The sequence below is a fragment of the Dipodomys merriami genome, unplaced genomic scaffold (genome assembly GCF_024711535.1).
Source record: "Dipodomys merriami isolate MVZ:Mamm:240054 unplaced genomic scaffold, mDipMer1.0.p SCAF_5, whole genome shotgun sequence".
NCBI lineage: Eukaryota > Metazoa > Chordata > Mammalia > Rodentia > Heteromyidae > Dipodomys > Dipodomys merriami.
The window spans coordinates 70385962-70402927 of record NW_027206068.1 but is presented as its reverse complement, the minus strand read 5'-3'; the positions used below and the strand labels follow the sequence as shown (position 1 = coordinate 70402927).

Sequence of the window (16966 nt, the reverse complement as noted above, 5' to 3'; positions counted from 1 at the left end):
GGAGGCTCATGACTGTCATCTGAGCTGAGAAGGAAGCATGAATAGGAAGATCAAGGACCAGGCCAACCCTGATCCACTTGAAAAGGGACAAAAACGGAAAGGGTTTATATTTATTGCTGTTGATTTTAATGTACTTATAATGTACTATGTGGTTTTTTGTTTATTTTATATGTTCTTTTATATTGGTATAACCCCTATTGTCACTGTATTTGATTCCGTTACATTGCATCTAGTATATATATATTTCTAATTTGGGGAGGGCAAGTGAAATAACAGAATGCTGAAACAAGGATACAGGCTGATTCATTGTAACAATGAGATGTGCAAGACACTATGCTAAAAACCAACTCTACAACTTCAGGGGTGGAGGGGAAGGAGGAGTGGGAAGGTTGGAAAGGAAGGGATGGCTGGGGAAAACAAAGGACAAGGTAACAATGCTCAAGAGGAAATGTACTCATTACCTTACTCATATAACTGTAATAATGCCTCTGTACAGTTTCTTTACAATAAAAAAGCTGTTTTATTACCAAAAAAACCCTAAAGTGTTGATGGATTACATAGTACCGCTCCTATCGTAAGTGCAAGGTCCTGAGTTTAAATTAAAATACTTCCAAAAATAAAAAATCAGGGAAGAAAGTAAGAGAAATGAGTATAGGCATGATAGCCTATGCCGATAGTGCAAGCACTGAATTATGTGAAATAGATTGTTTTTCCATTAGCTATTTTCTTATATGCCTGTTAGAGAGAGTATGGGTTTTCAACTATTTTCATGTGTTTTTTTTGCTCCTTATGCTAGACTAGAAAGAAGAGAAAGTTGAGAGTGCATAGAGAGTCAGTTGTAAGCTTTCCTAGCAGGCCAGCACCTAGGACCAAGAAGAACTCAAGATTTGTGCCAGAAAACATTGATTGTGGTTGTATTTCCTCTGTATCCTCTTATGGATTCACTCAGAATGGGGCCAGAGCCTCAGGACTAGATATCTGTCCCCTCTAAAAATGTCAGGGATTGTGGGAATGAACTATAGAAATACTGTAGATTTGAAGCCTTTAACATAAAGTGGCAGCACCATAATATATTGCATATAATCCTTCACCAGAAATGTTGGTATTCTGCACAGTTGTTGGAGACATCATGGCTTGGAATCATTCATTCCTCTTCCACTGGTTCCCCAGTTTGTAATCCTAAATGGAAGAGGGCCACTGTACTGTCCTTTCAGATTCCCAGCATGGCCTCCCAGCACAGAGAGGAGAGCTCTCAGGACTTTTGTCTTGGCTCCTACTAAGTCTGACTGTCTGGGCCATGTCCTGATTTCAATATGTCTTTGCTGGACTGGATGACTAGACATAGGATAATGTCATGACCACAAACTCTAAAGAAGTCATCTCAGACAAGACTTTCTTTGGGTGTCTCCACAATAATGGAGTCCCTAATTCCAGTCGTGAAGAAGAGAGAACTTTGTCAGAGTCAGCTTGCAATGTGATTCCAGGTCTCCTGTATGTCTAGTCTGCACTTGGGCATGATGCTAAAGTCTGTTTTACAACTTGAGTTCTGAAGTTCTCCATTTTTGGTCTCTACTCCAACACTCTTCATTGTGACAATCCCTTGATCAATGCTGGAGCATGCAGTTTCCCTCTTTGGTTCCATAAAGTGCTTGAACTCTTATAAGTCTCTCACTGTTCACAGCTAACCTCCCTACTTTTCACCATCTGCAAGGGGTTGCTGCTCTCCTGAATTACCCCCAGAAAAGACAGTGAGTGCTGGGGATTTCTAACATAACATCTTGTAGTCTCCCTCCAAATTTCCTTTTCTGAGTCACATTAAGCAGCCAGAAGATATTTACAGAGATATCACATTCATGAAATAAATCCTTCTTGATAGAACAGATCTTTGTCCTCTATTATTATTTTTAGCTACCATCTTTCCATCTGGTCCTAGAGCACATCTTTTGGGAACTAAGTGTCTCCTCTCATCTCTCACCACCAGAACTCATTCAGGATGTTTTCCTGGGCGAAGGGATTGAACAGAGAAGGCACAGACACCGACAGTGAGGACACGTTTGCTTTATTGGCATAGTGACTGCAGAGGGCCGGAGGGTTTTCAGTTGGCAGCGATGGTGGCCTGGATCCAGTCCACGTAGTTGCACACTCTGGTGTACACTCCAGGATTGTCCTTCAGGGCACAGCCATAGCCCCAGGAGACGATTCCCTGGAGCTCTCCATTGCACACCACAGGGCCACCAGAATCACCCTGGGGAGAGGAACAAGTCGCATGAGTACATGAAGAGTAATAGAGCAACTCACACTCAGAACTTAATACCTCATCCTGTATAGCTTATAGCTCTCTCATGGAGGCCCATTCTGTGCTCTTACTATGAAGAGGACATGCAGTCAAATGGGCCTTGCTCACTTGTCAATGGAGCCCTGCATAGCACTCTAGCCATTCAGCATTGCAGAGGGAGGGGCTGAGTATGGTCAGGTGTGGTTGTGATGGGGAAGGGACTGACTCACCTGGCAGGAGTCCTTGCCTCCCTCGATGAAGCCAGCACACACCATGTTCTTGGTGACCTTCCCAGGGTAGGCGGCTTCACACACACTCTGGCTCAGCAGGGGGGCATCCAGGCACTGTAGCTCATCTGGGTTGTTCACTTTGAAGGACACACGATGATGATTAAAAGGAAAAAACAAGAGGAGAAATGTCAGACAGGCTTGGGGGGTAGTCCTCCATTTGAATGTGATGGAGAGTTACTGAGAACCATAGGATCTTAAGCATCACCTTGGTTTATGTTCCCAGAATGACAATCTCTGATTCTTATTTCAAGAGTTAATTGCAACACCCCTCTATATGAGTTTTACCCAGAGTGTAGTGGTCAAATCCCTTGTGACTGCATGTCTCTCAGGTGCCCAAGGAGCCTTGGGTGTGACAGGCCTTGCATTCTATTTGCAGACTATAATCAAATAGGTTCCAACTGAGAGACATCCTAGGTTCTGGGAGATATGAGGACAGAAGCATGTGGACACGTGAAGGGCTGTGCTCACCGCCAAAGCTCAGGGTGTTGCCCCAGCCAGAGATGAGGCACTGGGTGCCAGCAGGTGCACAGGAGGTGGGCAGAGCCACAGGGGCCACTTGGGAGTTGAGGGACACTGGGGAGGCCAGCTTGATCAGCATGATGTCATTGTCCAGGTTCCTTGAGTTGTATCCAGGGTGGCGGATGGCCTTGGCAGCACTGACAATCTGCTCACTTCCCTCTTGGACGTTGATGTTATGTTCTCCCAGTCTCACCTGGATGCGGCTGTGGGGAAAAGGAAGCAAGGTGGAGCCCATTTTCCATTGTCCCAGACACCCTGGGTACATTGGCCTGGAAGGGTTAGCAGGCCCCTTCCTATGAGCAACACATAGACTGTGGTTATTTGCTAGTGTGCTGGTGTGAGTGACAGGTGTGTTCTGTTTCAAGGTTGGTAGTGGGGAAGAGATAAAGTCAAGGGCTACAGTTCGAGATGGATCTCACAATACTGGTCTAGAAGCCTTCCCTTGTCTAGGACTGTATACAGAAAAAAGTGATACATAATTCCCCCAAGTCTCGGTGTCTTCGATAATTAAGAATGGTAGAAACAAACATGTATGCATCCTTTCATTGGGACTCAAGGTGTGATTTTGAGTCTTCAGCCATGGCTTGTTCTGGCTCCTATTTATGAATTCAGTTCTCAGTCATTACCTCAGATGGAATGAATGACAGCTGACGACAAACTACCTAGAGACCGGTTGTGTTTCCACACCTTTTGGTTGGGCAGCCATTCTGAGAATTCTTGTTGCAAACAATGATTCTCAGTTCTATGTTGCACAGTGGCAAGTGTAGAAGTACAACAGCTTCAACTATTTAGCCTTCAGCTTCATAACATAGACCTTGTTTCCTGCATAGAAAACTCAGGTTCTTCATCATACTGGCATATTTTCCTTGCCAGAATCCCTGACGGGTTCGGGTTGCTTTGCTGCATTTGTGACCTGAATTTCTTGTAGAACATGTTGGAGTGGGTGAATCTTTCTAGTCTGTGTGTCTTCTCATTCCAAGCTCAGCTGCTGCCATTATCTTTGTCTCCTCTCTATAACCACACATACCCAACTGATCCCAGCAACCCTTCCCTGGAAGGACCATACCCTTACAGAAACCAGACTGCGGGTTTAGCCATGAGTTGTCTGGTACTTACGACTTATAGCAGTGGGCTGCGGACACCACCCACTGGTCATTGATGAGGGAGCCACCGCAGAAGTGGTAGCCAGAGTTCAGAGACACCTGGTAGGGCACGGAGTTGGGGACACAGGTGTAGCCCCCGACGATCTTGTCATCGTCATCAAGAGGAAAAGCAGCTAGAGTGAAGATAAGAAAGGAGAATCAATTTAGCAGCCTGATGAGAGAAGAGTCCAAAGTCCTGGGTCTGCTTCCTTCCTAGTGTACCCAAAGACTCTAATTGTTGGGCTCACAGGATATAGTTGTTCAAAATGTCTGTGTCATCTAGACAGGAAAAGGATATAATTCCCTTCTAGAACTGCAAGATGAGGACACAGGACACCTTGGGAAGCCAGGCAGCCGTCTGCATTGAGAATTTCGTTGTCTTACGCAATGACTATTCTTCCCTAGTAATTCTCAGTTGTCTTGTCACTGCCAATTCCTCACGAGTAGCAAAACCTGGCTATATAAATCTGGCTGCCTCTAATTTCTTCTAATCTTCAAATCTTTTTAGTCTGGATCAACACATTGTAGCCCCAGAGATCTGAGGAAAGGGAGGGGAAGCATGTCTATTAGTAAGATAACAATGAGTGTTCAGCTTCCCTACATAGCTACCCATCTTAATGTTATCTATGAATGTGACCGGTTATATGTATTGGAGCCTTTCCACATGATTTCATAATTACAATGGTGTATAGACACCAAAATTTGATATTCAATCTCTGTCTATGATTTTGTTGTTGGAAAATTTATGTTGTAGCAGTGACAGAGTTGCTGGGACCAACTGATGTATGTCATGGACAACTTCCACCTGACCTAGCTTTGCAATCACTATGATCAGAGCTCTGAATCAGATGAGTGATGGGAGTACACGTGAGCTTAGATAGAAGGTTAGAGAGGAGCAGCCTAGAGCCATGAAGAAGGGAGGGCAGAGACATCAAGAGGCTAATGGAATAAAAGATTGTGGGCAGGATGAGTGCAGCAAGACCAAGAGAGCAGATGTTCTCCTGTTGTGGAGAAGGCAGTGTGGAAAGCAAAGCATGGAACTCACCAGCAGCTCCCACAAGGACCAGGATCAGGAGTGCACTCATGGTGTGAGAAGGGTAAGTGCACAGTGACCCACACCTGTCTTTATAATCCCAGGATGCAGAGGAGAGAACCAAGCCCCACCCTCAAAATCACACCTGCATCTTTACCCACTACCTCACCTGTGATATATTTGGTCAGTCTTTGGATTGGTGACATAAATGTGATAAGGGAATTTATCTCTTGAGGGCATAGGAGAATGACAGTTTTTCTTTCTTGTTTTTCGATGGAGCCTTTGTGGAGGATACCAAGAAATTAGAATTGAAGCTCTCTCCTGTATATCTGGTGTATATTAGGCAAGATGATAAGAAATTAGGGTAGGGAGAATGTGGTGGATGTTTATGTTCACTGAACTCCTGGTGTGTTATATCATTTATTTTCAGAGAGTTCTCTTATGTATAGCAGGTTTGTATATATGGAATCCTGGAAACACAGATATCAGAAAGAAATATGAAGTCTCTTTTCAGTAATCTTAGAGTCCCTTTTGCAGTCTACAAATGATTTTATTCTGATCTTTGTTAATGTGACTTACAAAACCAACAGACAAGAAGGGGGCTGAGGTTCTTTAGGCATCTTGATTTGTGGTTTGTTTGGCTCTCCTTTTCACTAAGGTTTAGGATGTCCATTGCTTTTTAGGAGAGGAGGTAAAATTTAATCAGCACCAGACTCAATAATCCAGGTCCATAGAAGAGTAGTTTTATGCACTGATTCTTCCTCTAAGTCGTTATGACCTCATCTCCTATTGGACCATGCTGATCAGGGTGCTCTTTAATAAGCATTATGATTGACCTGGAAATCTGCTGTGGAGATACAGAAAACTGTTTTCCCTGATAGGAGTGGAGAGCTTTAGCTTCAATTATATGACTATATTGAATAGTAGGAAAAGTTTGCCCAAGGTCTCATTGCTTTTTGATGAAAGGATCAATGGTAATTAGATAGAGAGATTCACACATGAGTAACTGGCAGATAGTAGGGATAATAATAAAATATGGTGCAATCTGGAATTTTCTATTGTATATGGAAGCAGGCTATTATACTAGGCTGAGTTCTAGGTGAGTCTCCCTGCCGAAAATGGAAAGTTGAACCTACGATAACCAACAAGACTCAATCCAACTTTAATGTCTTACAACCCAGTAAGAGGGTCTGAGTTTTACCTTTGTAGTCACTACTGAATTCTCCAAGCCAGTTGCTGCATTGACACAGAATGTGTGTATGATATTTACAAGGTAGGAAAGGTGGAAATATTCTGGATAGTGCTGAATAAAGTAGGACAATGTCATCTCCAATTTCAGTCATGAATTGGAGAAGGAGAGCAGTCAGGAGGATGGAGGAAATAGAATGAAAACGCACTGGTGCAGAGCTGATGTGATGTCTCTCAGAACAGTTTCTGACCAAATGCTTGGTGTATCTTGACCTCCTTGTGCACACCATAGATCCCTGCTCAGTGATCTCAGCTGCGGACCCTGCACTCCCTCTGAAAGACTAATGTCTAAGCTGGAGTACACTGTTCATGCCTGACAGATATTTGAAATATCATACCACTTCTCATGCCTACTGAGCTTACCAATGTGAACTCTTTATAAATATACTCATTGTATACATTCAGAGAAAATTATTTTATTTCCATCAGAGAGTGAGATGTGGTGACATACTGAAAAAATCTCATGCTTTCTTACTAGTAGGTAAAAGTAAGATGATTAAATTCTGGCAGGCTAGAAGAAGTCATGGAATGTGTTGTGAGGTGAGACTTATGGCAGGTGGTACCTTCAAGTTTGTCTGGGCATCAAGCCAGAGGTCACCAGAAGGCAAAATTTACATCCAGATTCCAGTTTGCATTTGCCTTTCATTCACAAATTTAATGTTGAGTTAATATTTCACTTAACACCTTGTTTCAGCACCTAAACCTTCCATGATCCCTGAGTAAGGTGGCCAAAGCACACTTCTCTATGTTCACAAGGAGCTGGCAGAATGTGAGCATGGCAGTGTGATGTGTCTGGTATTGCTTAAGCTGATCCTGTGCCATTTCTTTGCTGTAGGGTATTCATGAGATCGTCTCTTCACACCTTAAGGACAGACCTGCCTTAGCAGCTGTACTAGATAACACTAGACAGATTCTCAAAATACATTCTTGGTCAATGTTAAGCAGTTCTTATGAAAAGTGGGAACTTTCCATTGGTCTATTATGCTTTCACCCCATCTATAAAGAAATATGCAAGGAAATGACCATTATTATTGTTTATATACTCCATTCCTTATTTTCCTTTTATAGGTTTGTTTTTGTGTCAGTATTAGGTCTTGAAATTATGGCTACCATTTGAGCCATAACCCCTTTTCTAGCATTTTGGTGGTACTTGGAAATAACATTCTCACAGATTTTTCTGCCTAGTCTGGCACTGAATAATGATCCTTCAATCTCAGTCTACTAATTAGCTAGGATTCCAGGGGTTAATAAACAACTCTCAGAAGAAATGGAGGTCAGTCTTTTCTGTTTGTCCTGCTGTTACTTAGAACTTGAGATCACCTTTATTTAAAGAAGCATAAATGAGCTTACAGGCTGGTACAGTAGTTCTTATGGTCTGAGAACAGCCCCTCTACACATGGATGAAAGAATGGGTGGTCAGCTATACCAATTCGAATTTTATCCAATATGGGGCATGGTTCATTTCCTAGCAGTGTCCTTTCAATGTTTATTTAAGTTACAGTTCAGTGTCCCATATGCTCCTTGGCATTTTCCAACTGTTTTAATTAAGGCAACAGAGACTAATTTTCTGGTGTTTGTTCATCACCACCTTACCTGGCATGAGACCATGTATTCCTCTTTTCCTTGCACTGTGGTAAACAACAGTGGTATTGACTATATTGTCAATGATCAGATTGCTTATTCATGGTGAAATAACTTCCTTACTTCTATCCAGACATGAGTGGTTATTTTTTCCTTTCCTATGTTCTTCCCTTTTTAGTCTTTTGTTTTTATCATGTTCATGTTCATTGAGTTTAACTTCAATGCCTATGCCAGTATCTTCTCTAATTATTGGTGGTATTGTAGTCATGTACTTAAATCTGTTGTCTTAAATTTGTTCCAATTATTTTTCCACATCTTCTCTGCCCTGATATTGTCACTGTTGTAGAGTTTCAATTTTTCTTCTCTGAGGAGTACTAGGGAATGAGACTTTAAGAGGAGTCTGCTCCCTTAATGATTTCTATGGAAAACTAGAAAATAAGTCCAAGCCAATGGATGCACCAATCATAATATACAAAAAAACAACTACAAACAAAGCAAAACAAGGCAACCTGACTCTTGGTTCATTCATCAAAAGTACTTTAACAATGGCAATACAGAACAAAATATTTAAAGACCTATGCTAAAAATAATCCATGATCTGAAAGCTGAGTCATGTCTAAAGAATCTCGTAACTCAATTAAAATATGGATGAGGACCCAGCATCTTGGATATTAGAAAACAGTGTTTGATTCTGGAAAGGAGACAATCCTGAAATTCATGAAAATAAAAAGTACAGATATCAATTAAAAATGGAATAGAAAATACCACTAACAAACTAGATCTGGTAAAATAAAAAAACTATAGAACCAGGTTGGGAAATTATCACATTTGAATGGCAATAATAATATAATAATGATACCAGAACTATTAACTCGATGTTCTATCTGCTTTTCCAAAGAGCAAATTACCTGAAGAAATATGATGTAAAACATTCCCTTTGAGGACCTATGACCTGATTACACAATCTTTTAGATTCCAGCTGCCACATATCGCACACACACTTCAGTGTATTTTCCATCTCTTCCTTTAGTCTTAAAGCTATTCCTCCATTGTTTTAGGATTAGACAAAAGGAATTCTTCTGAGCCAAGTTCTTCCCCTATAGTGAGAATAATTATCTTCTACATATGTCATAATTAAAATTTCTATGATTAGTAAATTCAAGTTTGTGTACCACTGCTGTTTGTGGAAAAGCTCATACTAAGTGTTTGGCCTTAGACAATTAGAGTTCTCTGAACTTAGTTAAGAGCTATCCAAACATTAGATGGTAAGGGGTACAGAGCTGAGAGCTATGGCCATTTGGAAAAGATGACACAGCCATCTTTGTATTGGAGCAGAAGTTATGCTGTGATCTCACACTGGCACTTTTACAAATTCACTATTTATCTGTCTTCCAGATAGGTTGCCAACCACGATGCCACCATTATAATGTGAGGAGAGCTTTTCCCACTTTGCTCAGCATTCTCCAGAACATTCACTCCTTTCCTTCCTTTCACAGAATCGTACCCAAACAATCAACTATGACAACAACAATCATAATATTCTAACTGATTTTCTGTCTAACAAGACAGTGAATTATGAGGATGAGCGTGTAAGTTCTTAACCAAAGTAAATTAAATATTCTCTTCATGGTTGTTTGGTTATGCTGCCCTTGGAGAGAGCACAGGCTGTGACATATGCACCTTTTGCTTCTTTGCTTTGTATGGCCCTTCTAGTGACCCAGGGATGTCAGCAGTCATGTTCTCAGAACCAGCAGATTTGCATGTGCTGCCACGCACTCTGTGTTGATTACTCTATGAACTCCTATGAGAGCATTCACACTGGATCTTCTGCCTTGGGTTTCTGTGGCATTCTATGATGTCAGCTGGATGTTAGCCATGAAGAAGCTGTACATTGCAAGTATTTTTTTAATCATTTCTATACTTGCATGCATATAGTGATACTCTAAAGTTCTACCATATAACAGATTTCAGACACTGTTTTTCCCTCCTGAAATTGCTTTCCAATTTGATGATCTTCACTGATGGCAAGCAATCATTGTAGCTTTTTATATGTCAGCTTGGCTTCCTACTGCAAGGAGCCCTGTGATGTTTTTTTTCCCCCAAACTTTCCATAGAATTAGCCCCTTCCAAGAGTGCTGCCAACATTTTACTATTGCAGATCCCAAGAGAGAGAAAAAAATACTGAAACCTCTGACTCCCAAAGCTATAGGATCAGACAAGTCCTTTGTCAGGTTATTTTTGGACAGTGCAATGGTGCTGTACATTGGGAGAAGAGACAACGACCCCAGTGCAGTTCACTGTTGAGATTGCAGGTCAGCTGTCTGGTGAGGTTGCACTTTTGCATGAAGCAGCGCTTGTGTTCTGTAAGTTCCTTCCTTTCTTGTCAGTCTTACTCTCTCTCTGCCCAGACAATACTCCTTGCTTGGTCCTGTCATTACCACAGTGTGCTTTCTTACCTTCCACGTGCCAAGACACATTCTCTGAGGTATTTCAGATCTCTGTGTGTCTCTGGTCTTTCATTGTCCTATCAGTTCATACCCTTTTTTTAGATAAGTGCTAGCTTTTATAAATACTGTTTTCCATTCTTTGACATTTCATAAGATAATCCAAGCTGTTTGGGAGATAGTTCGGGGGAGTTTCTGTGTCCTCTTATGGATGCACTCACAATGGGGCCAGAGCCTCAGGACTAGATATCTGTCCCCTCCCAAAGTGTCAGGGCTTGTGTGAATGAATTGCTGTGGACATGAAGCCTTTAACATAAAGTGGCAGCACCATAACATTTTGCGTATAATTCTTCACCTGCAATTCTGGTATTCAGCATAGTTCTGGGAGACATCATGTCTTGGAATCATTCATTCCTCTTCTTCCACTGGTTCCCCAGTTTGTTGTCGTAAATGGAAGAGGACCATTGTTCTTTCAGAATCCCAGCATGGCCTCCCAGCACAGGGAGTTCTTTGTGCTTTTATCTTGGCCCCTAGTGAGCCTGGCTGTCCAGGCCATTTGGTGATCTCAGTGTGGCTTTGCCTGGCTGGATGACTAGACAAAGTATAATGTCATGACCTCAGACTCTAAAGAAGTCAGCTCAGACAAGACTTTCATGGGTAGGTCTGTGGGTAGCTCCACAATAATGCAACCCCCCACCAGTTCCAGTTATGGAGAAGAGAGAACTTAGTCAGTGCCAGCTTGCATTGAGATTCTAGCTCTCCTGTATGTCTAGGCTGTATTTGTGCATGGAGCAAAGTTCTGTGCTATAACAAGTTTCTGAATTTCTCCTTTCTTTGTTATCTACTCCAACATTCTACACTATTAATGTCCTGTGTTCTGTGCTCAGCATTCATTTTCCCTCCTTTGCTCCATAAAGCCTCTTGAACAATTACAAGTCTCTGACTGTTCACAGCTAATCTCCCTACTTTTCACCATCTGCCAAGCATCGCTGTTCTCCTGATTCTACCCCCAGAAAAGACAGTGAGTGCTGAGGATTTCTAAGATATCATCTTGTAGTCTCCCAATAAATTTCCCTTTCTGAGTCAAATTAAACATCCAGAAGATGTTTACAGAGATATCACATTCATGAAATAAATCCTTCTTGATAGCACAGATCTTTGTCCTCTCTTATTATTTTTGGACACTATCTCTCCATCTGCTCATAGAGCACATATTTTGGGATGTAGGTGTCTCCTCTCATCTCTCACCACCAGAACTCATTCAGGATGTTTTCCTGGGCAAAGGGATTGGACAGAGACAGCACAGACACCGACAGTGAGGACATGTTTGCTTTATTGGCATAGTGACTGCAGAGGGCCCGAGGGTTTTCAGTTGGCAGCGATGGTGGCCTGGATCCAGTCCACGTAGTTGCACACTCTGGTGTACACTCCAGGATTGTCCTTCAGGGCACAGCCATAGCCCCAGGAGACGATTCCCTGGAGGTCTCCATTGCATACCACAGGACCACCAGAATCACCCTGGGGAGAGGAACAAGTTGCATGAGAACATGAAGAGTAATGGAGCAACTCATACTCAGAACTTAATACCTAACTTTAGCCTAGCTTGTAGCTCTTTCTTGGTGCCCGATTCTCGATTCTCTGCTCTTACTACAGGGAGGACGTGAGGTCAAATGGGCCTTGCTCACTTGTCAGTGGAGCCCTGCATAGCACTCTAGCCATTCAGCATTGCAGAGGGAGGGGCTGAGTATGGTCAGGTGTGGTTGTGATGGGGGAAGGGACTGACTCACCTGGCAGGAGTCCTTGCTTCCCTCGATGAAGCCAGCACACACCATGTTCTTGGTGACCTTCCCAGGGTAGGCGGCTTCACACACACTCTGGCTCAGCAGGGGGGCATCCAGGCACTGTAGCTCATCTGGGTTGTTCACTTCAAAGGACACACGATGACAATAAAGAGAAACAAGGAGAAATGGCATAATCTCAGACAAGCCTGCGCCCAATCCTCCAGTGGAATGTGGTGGAGAGTTACTGAGAACCCCAAGGTATTAAGCACCAATGTAGAACCTTGGTTTGTGTTCCCAGAATGACAATCTCTGATTCTTATTTCAAGAGTTAATTGCAACACCCCTCTATATGAGTTTTACCCAGAGTGTAGTGGACAAATCCCTTGTGACTGCATGTCTCTCAGGTGCCCAAGGAGCCTTGGGTGTGACAGGTCTTGAAATCTATTTGCAGACTATAATCAAATAGGTTCCAACTGAGAGACATCCTAGGTTCTGGAAGACATGAGGAGAGAAGAATGTGGGCAGATGAAGGGCTGTGCTCACCGCCAAAGCTCAGGGTGTTGCCCCAGCCAGAGATGAGGCACTGGGTGCCAGCAGGTGCACAGGAGGTGGGCAGAGCCACAGGGGCCACTTGGGAGTTGAGGGACACTGGGGAGGCCAGCTTGATCAGCATGATGTCATTGTCCAGGTTCCTTGAGTTGTATCCAGGGTGGCGGATGGCCTTGGCGGCACTGACAATCTGCTCACTTCCCTCTTGGACGTTGATGTTATGTTCTCCCAGTCTCACTTGGATGCGGCTGTGGGGAAAAGGAAGCAAGGTGGAGCCCATTGTCTATTTCCATAGGCACCCTGGGTTCATTTTCCTGCAATGGTTACCAGGACTCATCCTAGGAGCAGCACATGGATGGTGGGTGGGTGCTGTTGCACTGATATGAGTGACAGGTGTGTTCTGCTACAGAGATTGGTAGAGGGGAAGGGATGAAGTCAATGGCTACAGTTGGAGATTGATCTCAAACTACAGTTCCTGAAGCTTTCCCTTCCATCTAGGGCTGTGGGCAGGAAACATGATTCCCCTCAGACTCTGAGACTTTGCTAAGTCACTATGTTGAAAACGGCTTTTGTGAGTTATATTCCTTGGGACTCAAGGTGTGACCCTCAGATCTATAGGTATAGCATCCTCTGTGTCCCTTTTAGAAACCCAGTTCTCAGTTACTACCTCAGATGGAATGAAAGACAGTGGAAGGCAAACTGCCCAGAGACCTGTTGTGTGCATACACGTCCTGGTTGGACAGCCATTCTGATATGCACTTATAGAACTTAAAACTCTTGTTGGAGAAAACAACTGTCACCCCAATCTTGTACATGGGAAGAGGAGGAGTAGAAAGGATATAAAGTCACAAATATATAGTCTTCATCTTCATAAGTTGCTATTTTGTGCCAGCATTGAATACTCAGGTTCTTCATCATACTGGCATATTTTCCTTGCTGGAGTCCTGACTGGTTTTCTTGTACCACATTGCTTTGTTGCATTTGTGACCAGCATCCCTTGTGTGTTCATTTGGATTGTGGGAAGCTTCCTAGTCCATGTCCCTTCTCACCCCCACCTTGCAAAATCAGTTGGTGTCATTACCTTTTTCTCCTCTATATCTCCTCACACACTCATCTGCTCCCTGCAGCCCTTACCTAGAAGGACCCATGCCATTGCAGAAACCAGACTGTGGGTGCAGCCATGTGTTGTCTGGTACTTACGACTTGTAGCAGTGGGCTGCGGACACCACCCACTGGTCATTGATGAGGGAGCCTCCGCAGAAGTGGTAGCCAGAGTTCAGGGACACCTGGTAGGGCACGGAGTTGGGGGCACAGGTGTAGCCCCCGACGATCTTGTCATCGTCATCAAGAGGAAAAGCAGCTAGTGTAGAAAGAGAAGAAAGAGAAGACACTTTAGCTGTATAATGAGAGTGGAGCCAAAGACCTGTGTCTGCTTCCTTCCTAGTGCTCATAAAGTCTATAATCAAGCTGTACCTGGGCTCACATAGTAAAGTTGTTCAGAACACCTGTGTCGCCTAGACACCAAAGGAAAGAACCTAACTCCTTCTAGAATTGCAAGATGAGCACAGAGGAGCACCTTCAGAATACAGGCAATAGGATGCATTGAGAATTTCCTTGTATTTTCCAGTTGTCTACTCCTGTCTGTGACTGTTCATTCCCTACAAGATGCTCCTGCATCTAGATTCTCCCATACTCCAAATCTTTACAGTGACAATCCACAAATTGTAGCCCCACAGACCTTAGAAAGGCAAGGGAAGCTAAGACAAGTTTTCAGCTTAGCTGTGTATCTACCTATCTTAATGTAATCTATGAATTTGTACCGGGTACACATGTTGGAGACTTTCCACATGATTTCATAATTGCAAGGGTGTATAGACACCAGAATTAGATATTCAATCTCTGTCCATGAATTTGATGTTCAAAAGATTTATGTTGTAGCAGTCTCAGAGTGGATGGGACCCAAGTACAGACTAACATGTATTTCATGGACAATTTCCACCTGACCTAGCTTTCCAATCCCTATGATCAGAGCTCTGAATCAGATAAGTGATGGGAGTAGAGGTGGGCTGAGGGAGAGGTTAGAGAGATGAGGCGTAGAGCTGTGAAGAAGGGAGGGAAGAGACCTCAAGAGGTTAATGGAATAAAAGATTGTGGGCAGGATGGCTCCAGCAATACCCAGAGAGCACATATTCTCCTGGTGTGGGGAGGACAGGGTCCAAAGCAAAGCATGGAACTCACCAGCAGCTCCCACAAGGACCAGGATCAGGAGTGCACTCATGGTGTGAGAAGGGTAACTCCACAGTGATCCACAACTCTCTTTATATCCCCAGGATGGAGAGGAGGAAACAAAGCCCCACCCCCAAAAGTTACACCTGCATCTTTACCCACTACCAAGCTTTGCATCACCTGTGATATATTTGGTCAGTCTTTGGATTGGTGACATAAATGTGATAAGGCAATGTATCTCTTGAGGACAGAGGAAGAATACCTGTTTTTCTGTTTTTTTTTCTGTTTGTTTTTTGATTGATCCTTTGATGAGGATACCAGGCAAGGTAGAATTGAAGACCTCACCTATACATCTGGGGTTTATTAACCATGAGACTAAGAAATAGGAGTGGGGATAATGTAGTGGATCTTTACATGCCCTGAGCTCCCGGTACATTGTATCAGTTATTGTCAGAGTGTTCTCTAATGTTTAGCTGGTTTGAATATATGGATTCCTGGAACCACAGATACTAGAAAGAAATATTGTCTAAGTCTCTTTTTAGTCATCATAAAGTTGCTCTTTTCAGTCTATAAACTGTTATTGTGGCCTTTGTTGATGTGACTTACAAAACCAGGAGATGATGAGAAGGGGTCTGAGGGGTTGCTTAGGCACCTTGATTTGGGGTTTGTCTGGCTCTCCTTTCAACTAAGGTTCAGGATGCCCATTGCTTTTCAGGAGAGGAGTTAAAACATAAGTAACACCTGACTCAACAAGCCAGACAAGTAGAAGAGTAGTTTATATAGTGACTCTTCTCAATGTCATGATTCCCCCATCTCCCATTGGCCTGTCTGTCAAGAGTATGTTATAATGAGCATTATGGTCAGCCTGGAAATCGTCTCTGAAGATACTGAAAACTGTCTTCCCTGATAGGAGTGGAGATTTTTATTTGTATTATATGTCCTATATTGAGTATTAGGAAAGGTTTGTCCAATGGCCCATTGCTTTTTGATGAAAAGATCGGTGGTAAGTAGGTAGATTTGCACATTAGTAACAGGCAGATAGTTTGGCTAATATGGTGGAATTTGAAATTTTCTATTTTAGAAGGAGGGAGGCTATTTTACTGGGCATAGTTTTAGGTGAAGTTTCCTGCAAACATGCAAATTTAAGCCTGCTATAGCCAACAGGACTCAATCCTAAGTTTAATGTGTTATAACCTAGTCAGAGGGCCTGAATTTCTTGGTTTGTAGTCACTGCTGAATTCTCCAAGCCAGTTGCTGCATTGACTAACAGGTCTGAGCAGAGTTCGTGTATGATATTCTACAATATAAGAAAGGTGGAAATGTAGTGGATGATGCTAAATAAAGTAGGGAGGCCTCAGCTCCAGTTCCAATGAAGTAATTTGAGAAGGCAAGTAGTCTGAAGGATGGAGGATATAGAATGAAAGCACATTTGTTGCAGTGCTAATATGGGGCTAGCTCTTAGAACAGCTCCTGGCCAGATCGTTGTGGTGTCTGGGCCACTTTCTGCACACCAGAGATCCCTGCTCAGTGATCTCAGCCGCAGATCTGCACTCCCTCTGAAAGGCTCACATCTAAGCAGGAGTACCCCGTTCGTGCCTGACAGATACTTGAATATCCTACCACTTCTCATGCGTATTGAGTTCTACAATGTTTACTGTTTGTAAGTATTCTCATTGTGTATTTTCAGATTCTATTATTTTGTTTCCATCATAGAACAAGATGTTGTGACAAACAGGAAAAAAATCCACGTTTTCTTGTTATATAGCTTAAAGTAAACTAGTCAAAATTCCTGAGGACAACAGGAAGTCATGGAATGTGCTGGAAGGCAAGACTTATGGCAGGTGGCACCATCAAGTTAGTCTGGGCATCAGGCCAGAG

The 16966-nt window shown here is 43.0% G+C and overlaps 2 protein-coding genes across 2 annotated transcripts; both read right to left on the bottom strand.

Moving 5' to 3' along the window:
* Positions 1 to 2043: 2043 nt before the first annotated feature.
* Positions 2044 to 5311, bottom strand: LOC138810161 (trypsin-4-like). The gene is made up of 5 exons (XM_069997339.1): positions 5272 to 5311; positions 4201 to 4360; positions 3034 to 3287; positions 2506 to 2642; positions 2044 to 2245 (listed from the first exon to the last, which is right to left on the bottom strand). Exons 1-5 carry the CDS (start codon positions 5309 to 5311, stop codon positions 2096 to 2098), a joined length of 741 nt encoding a protein of 246 aa, XP_069853440.1. The 3' UTR covers positions 2044 to 2095.
* Positions 5312 to 11875: 6564 nt separating this feature from the next.
* On the bottom strand, positions 11876 to 15140 carry LOC138810160 (trypsin-4-like). The gene is made up of 5 exons (XM_069997338.1): positions 15101 to 15140; positions 14063 to 14222; positions 12857 to 13110; positions 12320 to 12456; positions 11876 to 12050 (listed from the first exon to the last, which is right to left on the bottom strand). Exons 1-5 carry the CDS (start codon positions 15138 to 15140, stop codon positions 11901 to 11903), a joined length of 741 nt encoding a protein of 246 aa, XP_069853439.1. The 3' UTR covers positions 11876 to 11900.
* Positions 15141 to 16966: the final 1826 nt, after the last annotated feature.

Excerpts from the sequence above, each read along its gene's own strand:
- LOC138810161 (XM_069997339.1), bottom strand. The coding sequence starts at position 5,311 with ATGAGTGCACTCCTGATCCTGGTCCTTGTGGGAGCTGCTG. Across the intron at positions 3,288-4,200 it reads GCAGCCCACTGCTATAAGTC|CCGCATCCAGGTGAGACTGG; the intron begins GTAAGTACCAGA and ends TTTTCCCCACAG. Across the intron at positions 2,643-3,033 it reads CAACACCCTGAGCTTTGGCG|TGAACAACCCAGATGAGCTA; the intron begins GTGAGCACAGCC and ends TGTCCTTCAAAG.
- LOC138810160 (XM_069997338.1), bottom strand. The coding sequence starts at position 15,140 with ATGAGTGCACTCCTGATCCTGGTCCTTGTGGGAGCTGCTG. Across the intron at positions 13,111-14,062 it reads GCAGCCCACTGCTACAAGTC|CCGCATCCAAGTGAGACTGG; the intron begins GTAAGTACCAGA and ends TTTTCCCCACAG. Across the intron at positions 12,051-12,319 it reads GAAGCAAGGACTCCTGCCAG|GGTGATTCTGGTGGTCCTGT; the intron begins GTGAGTCAGTCC and ends TCCTCTCCCCAG.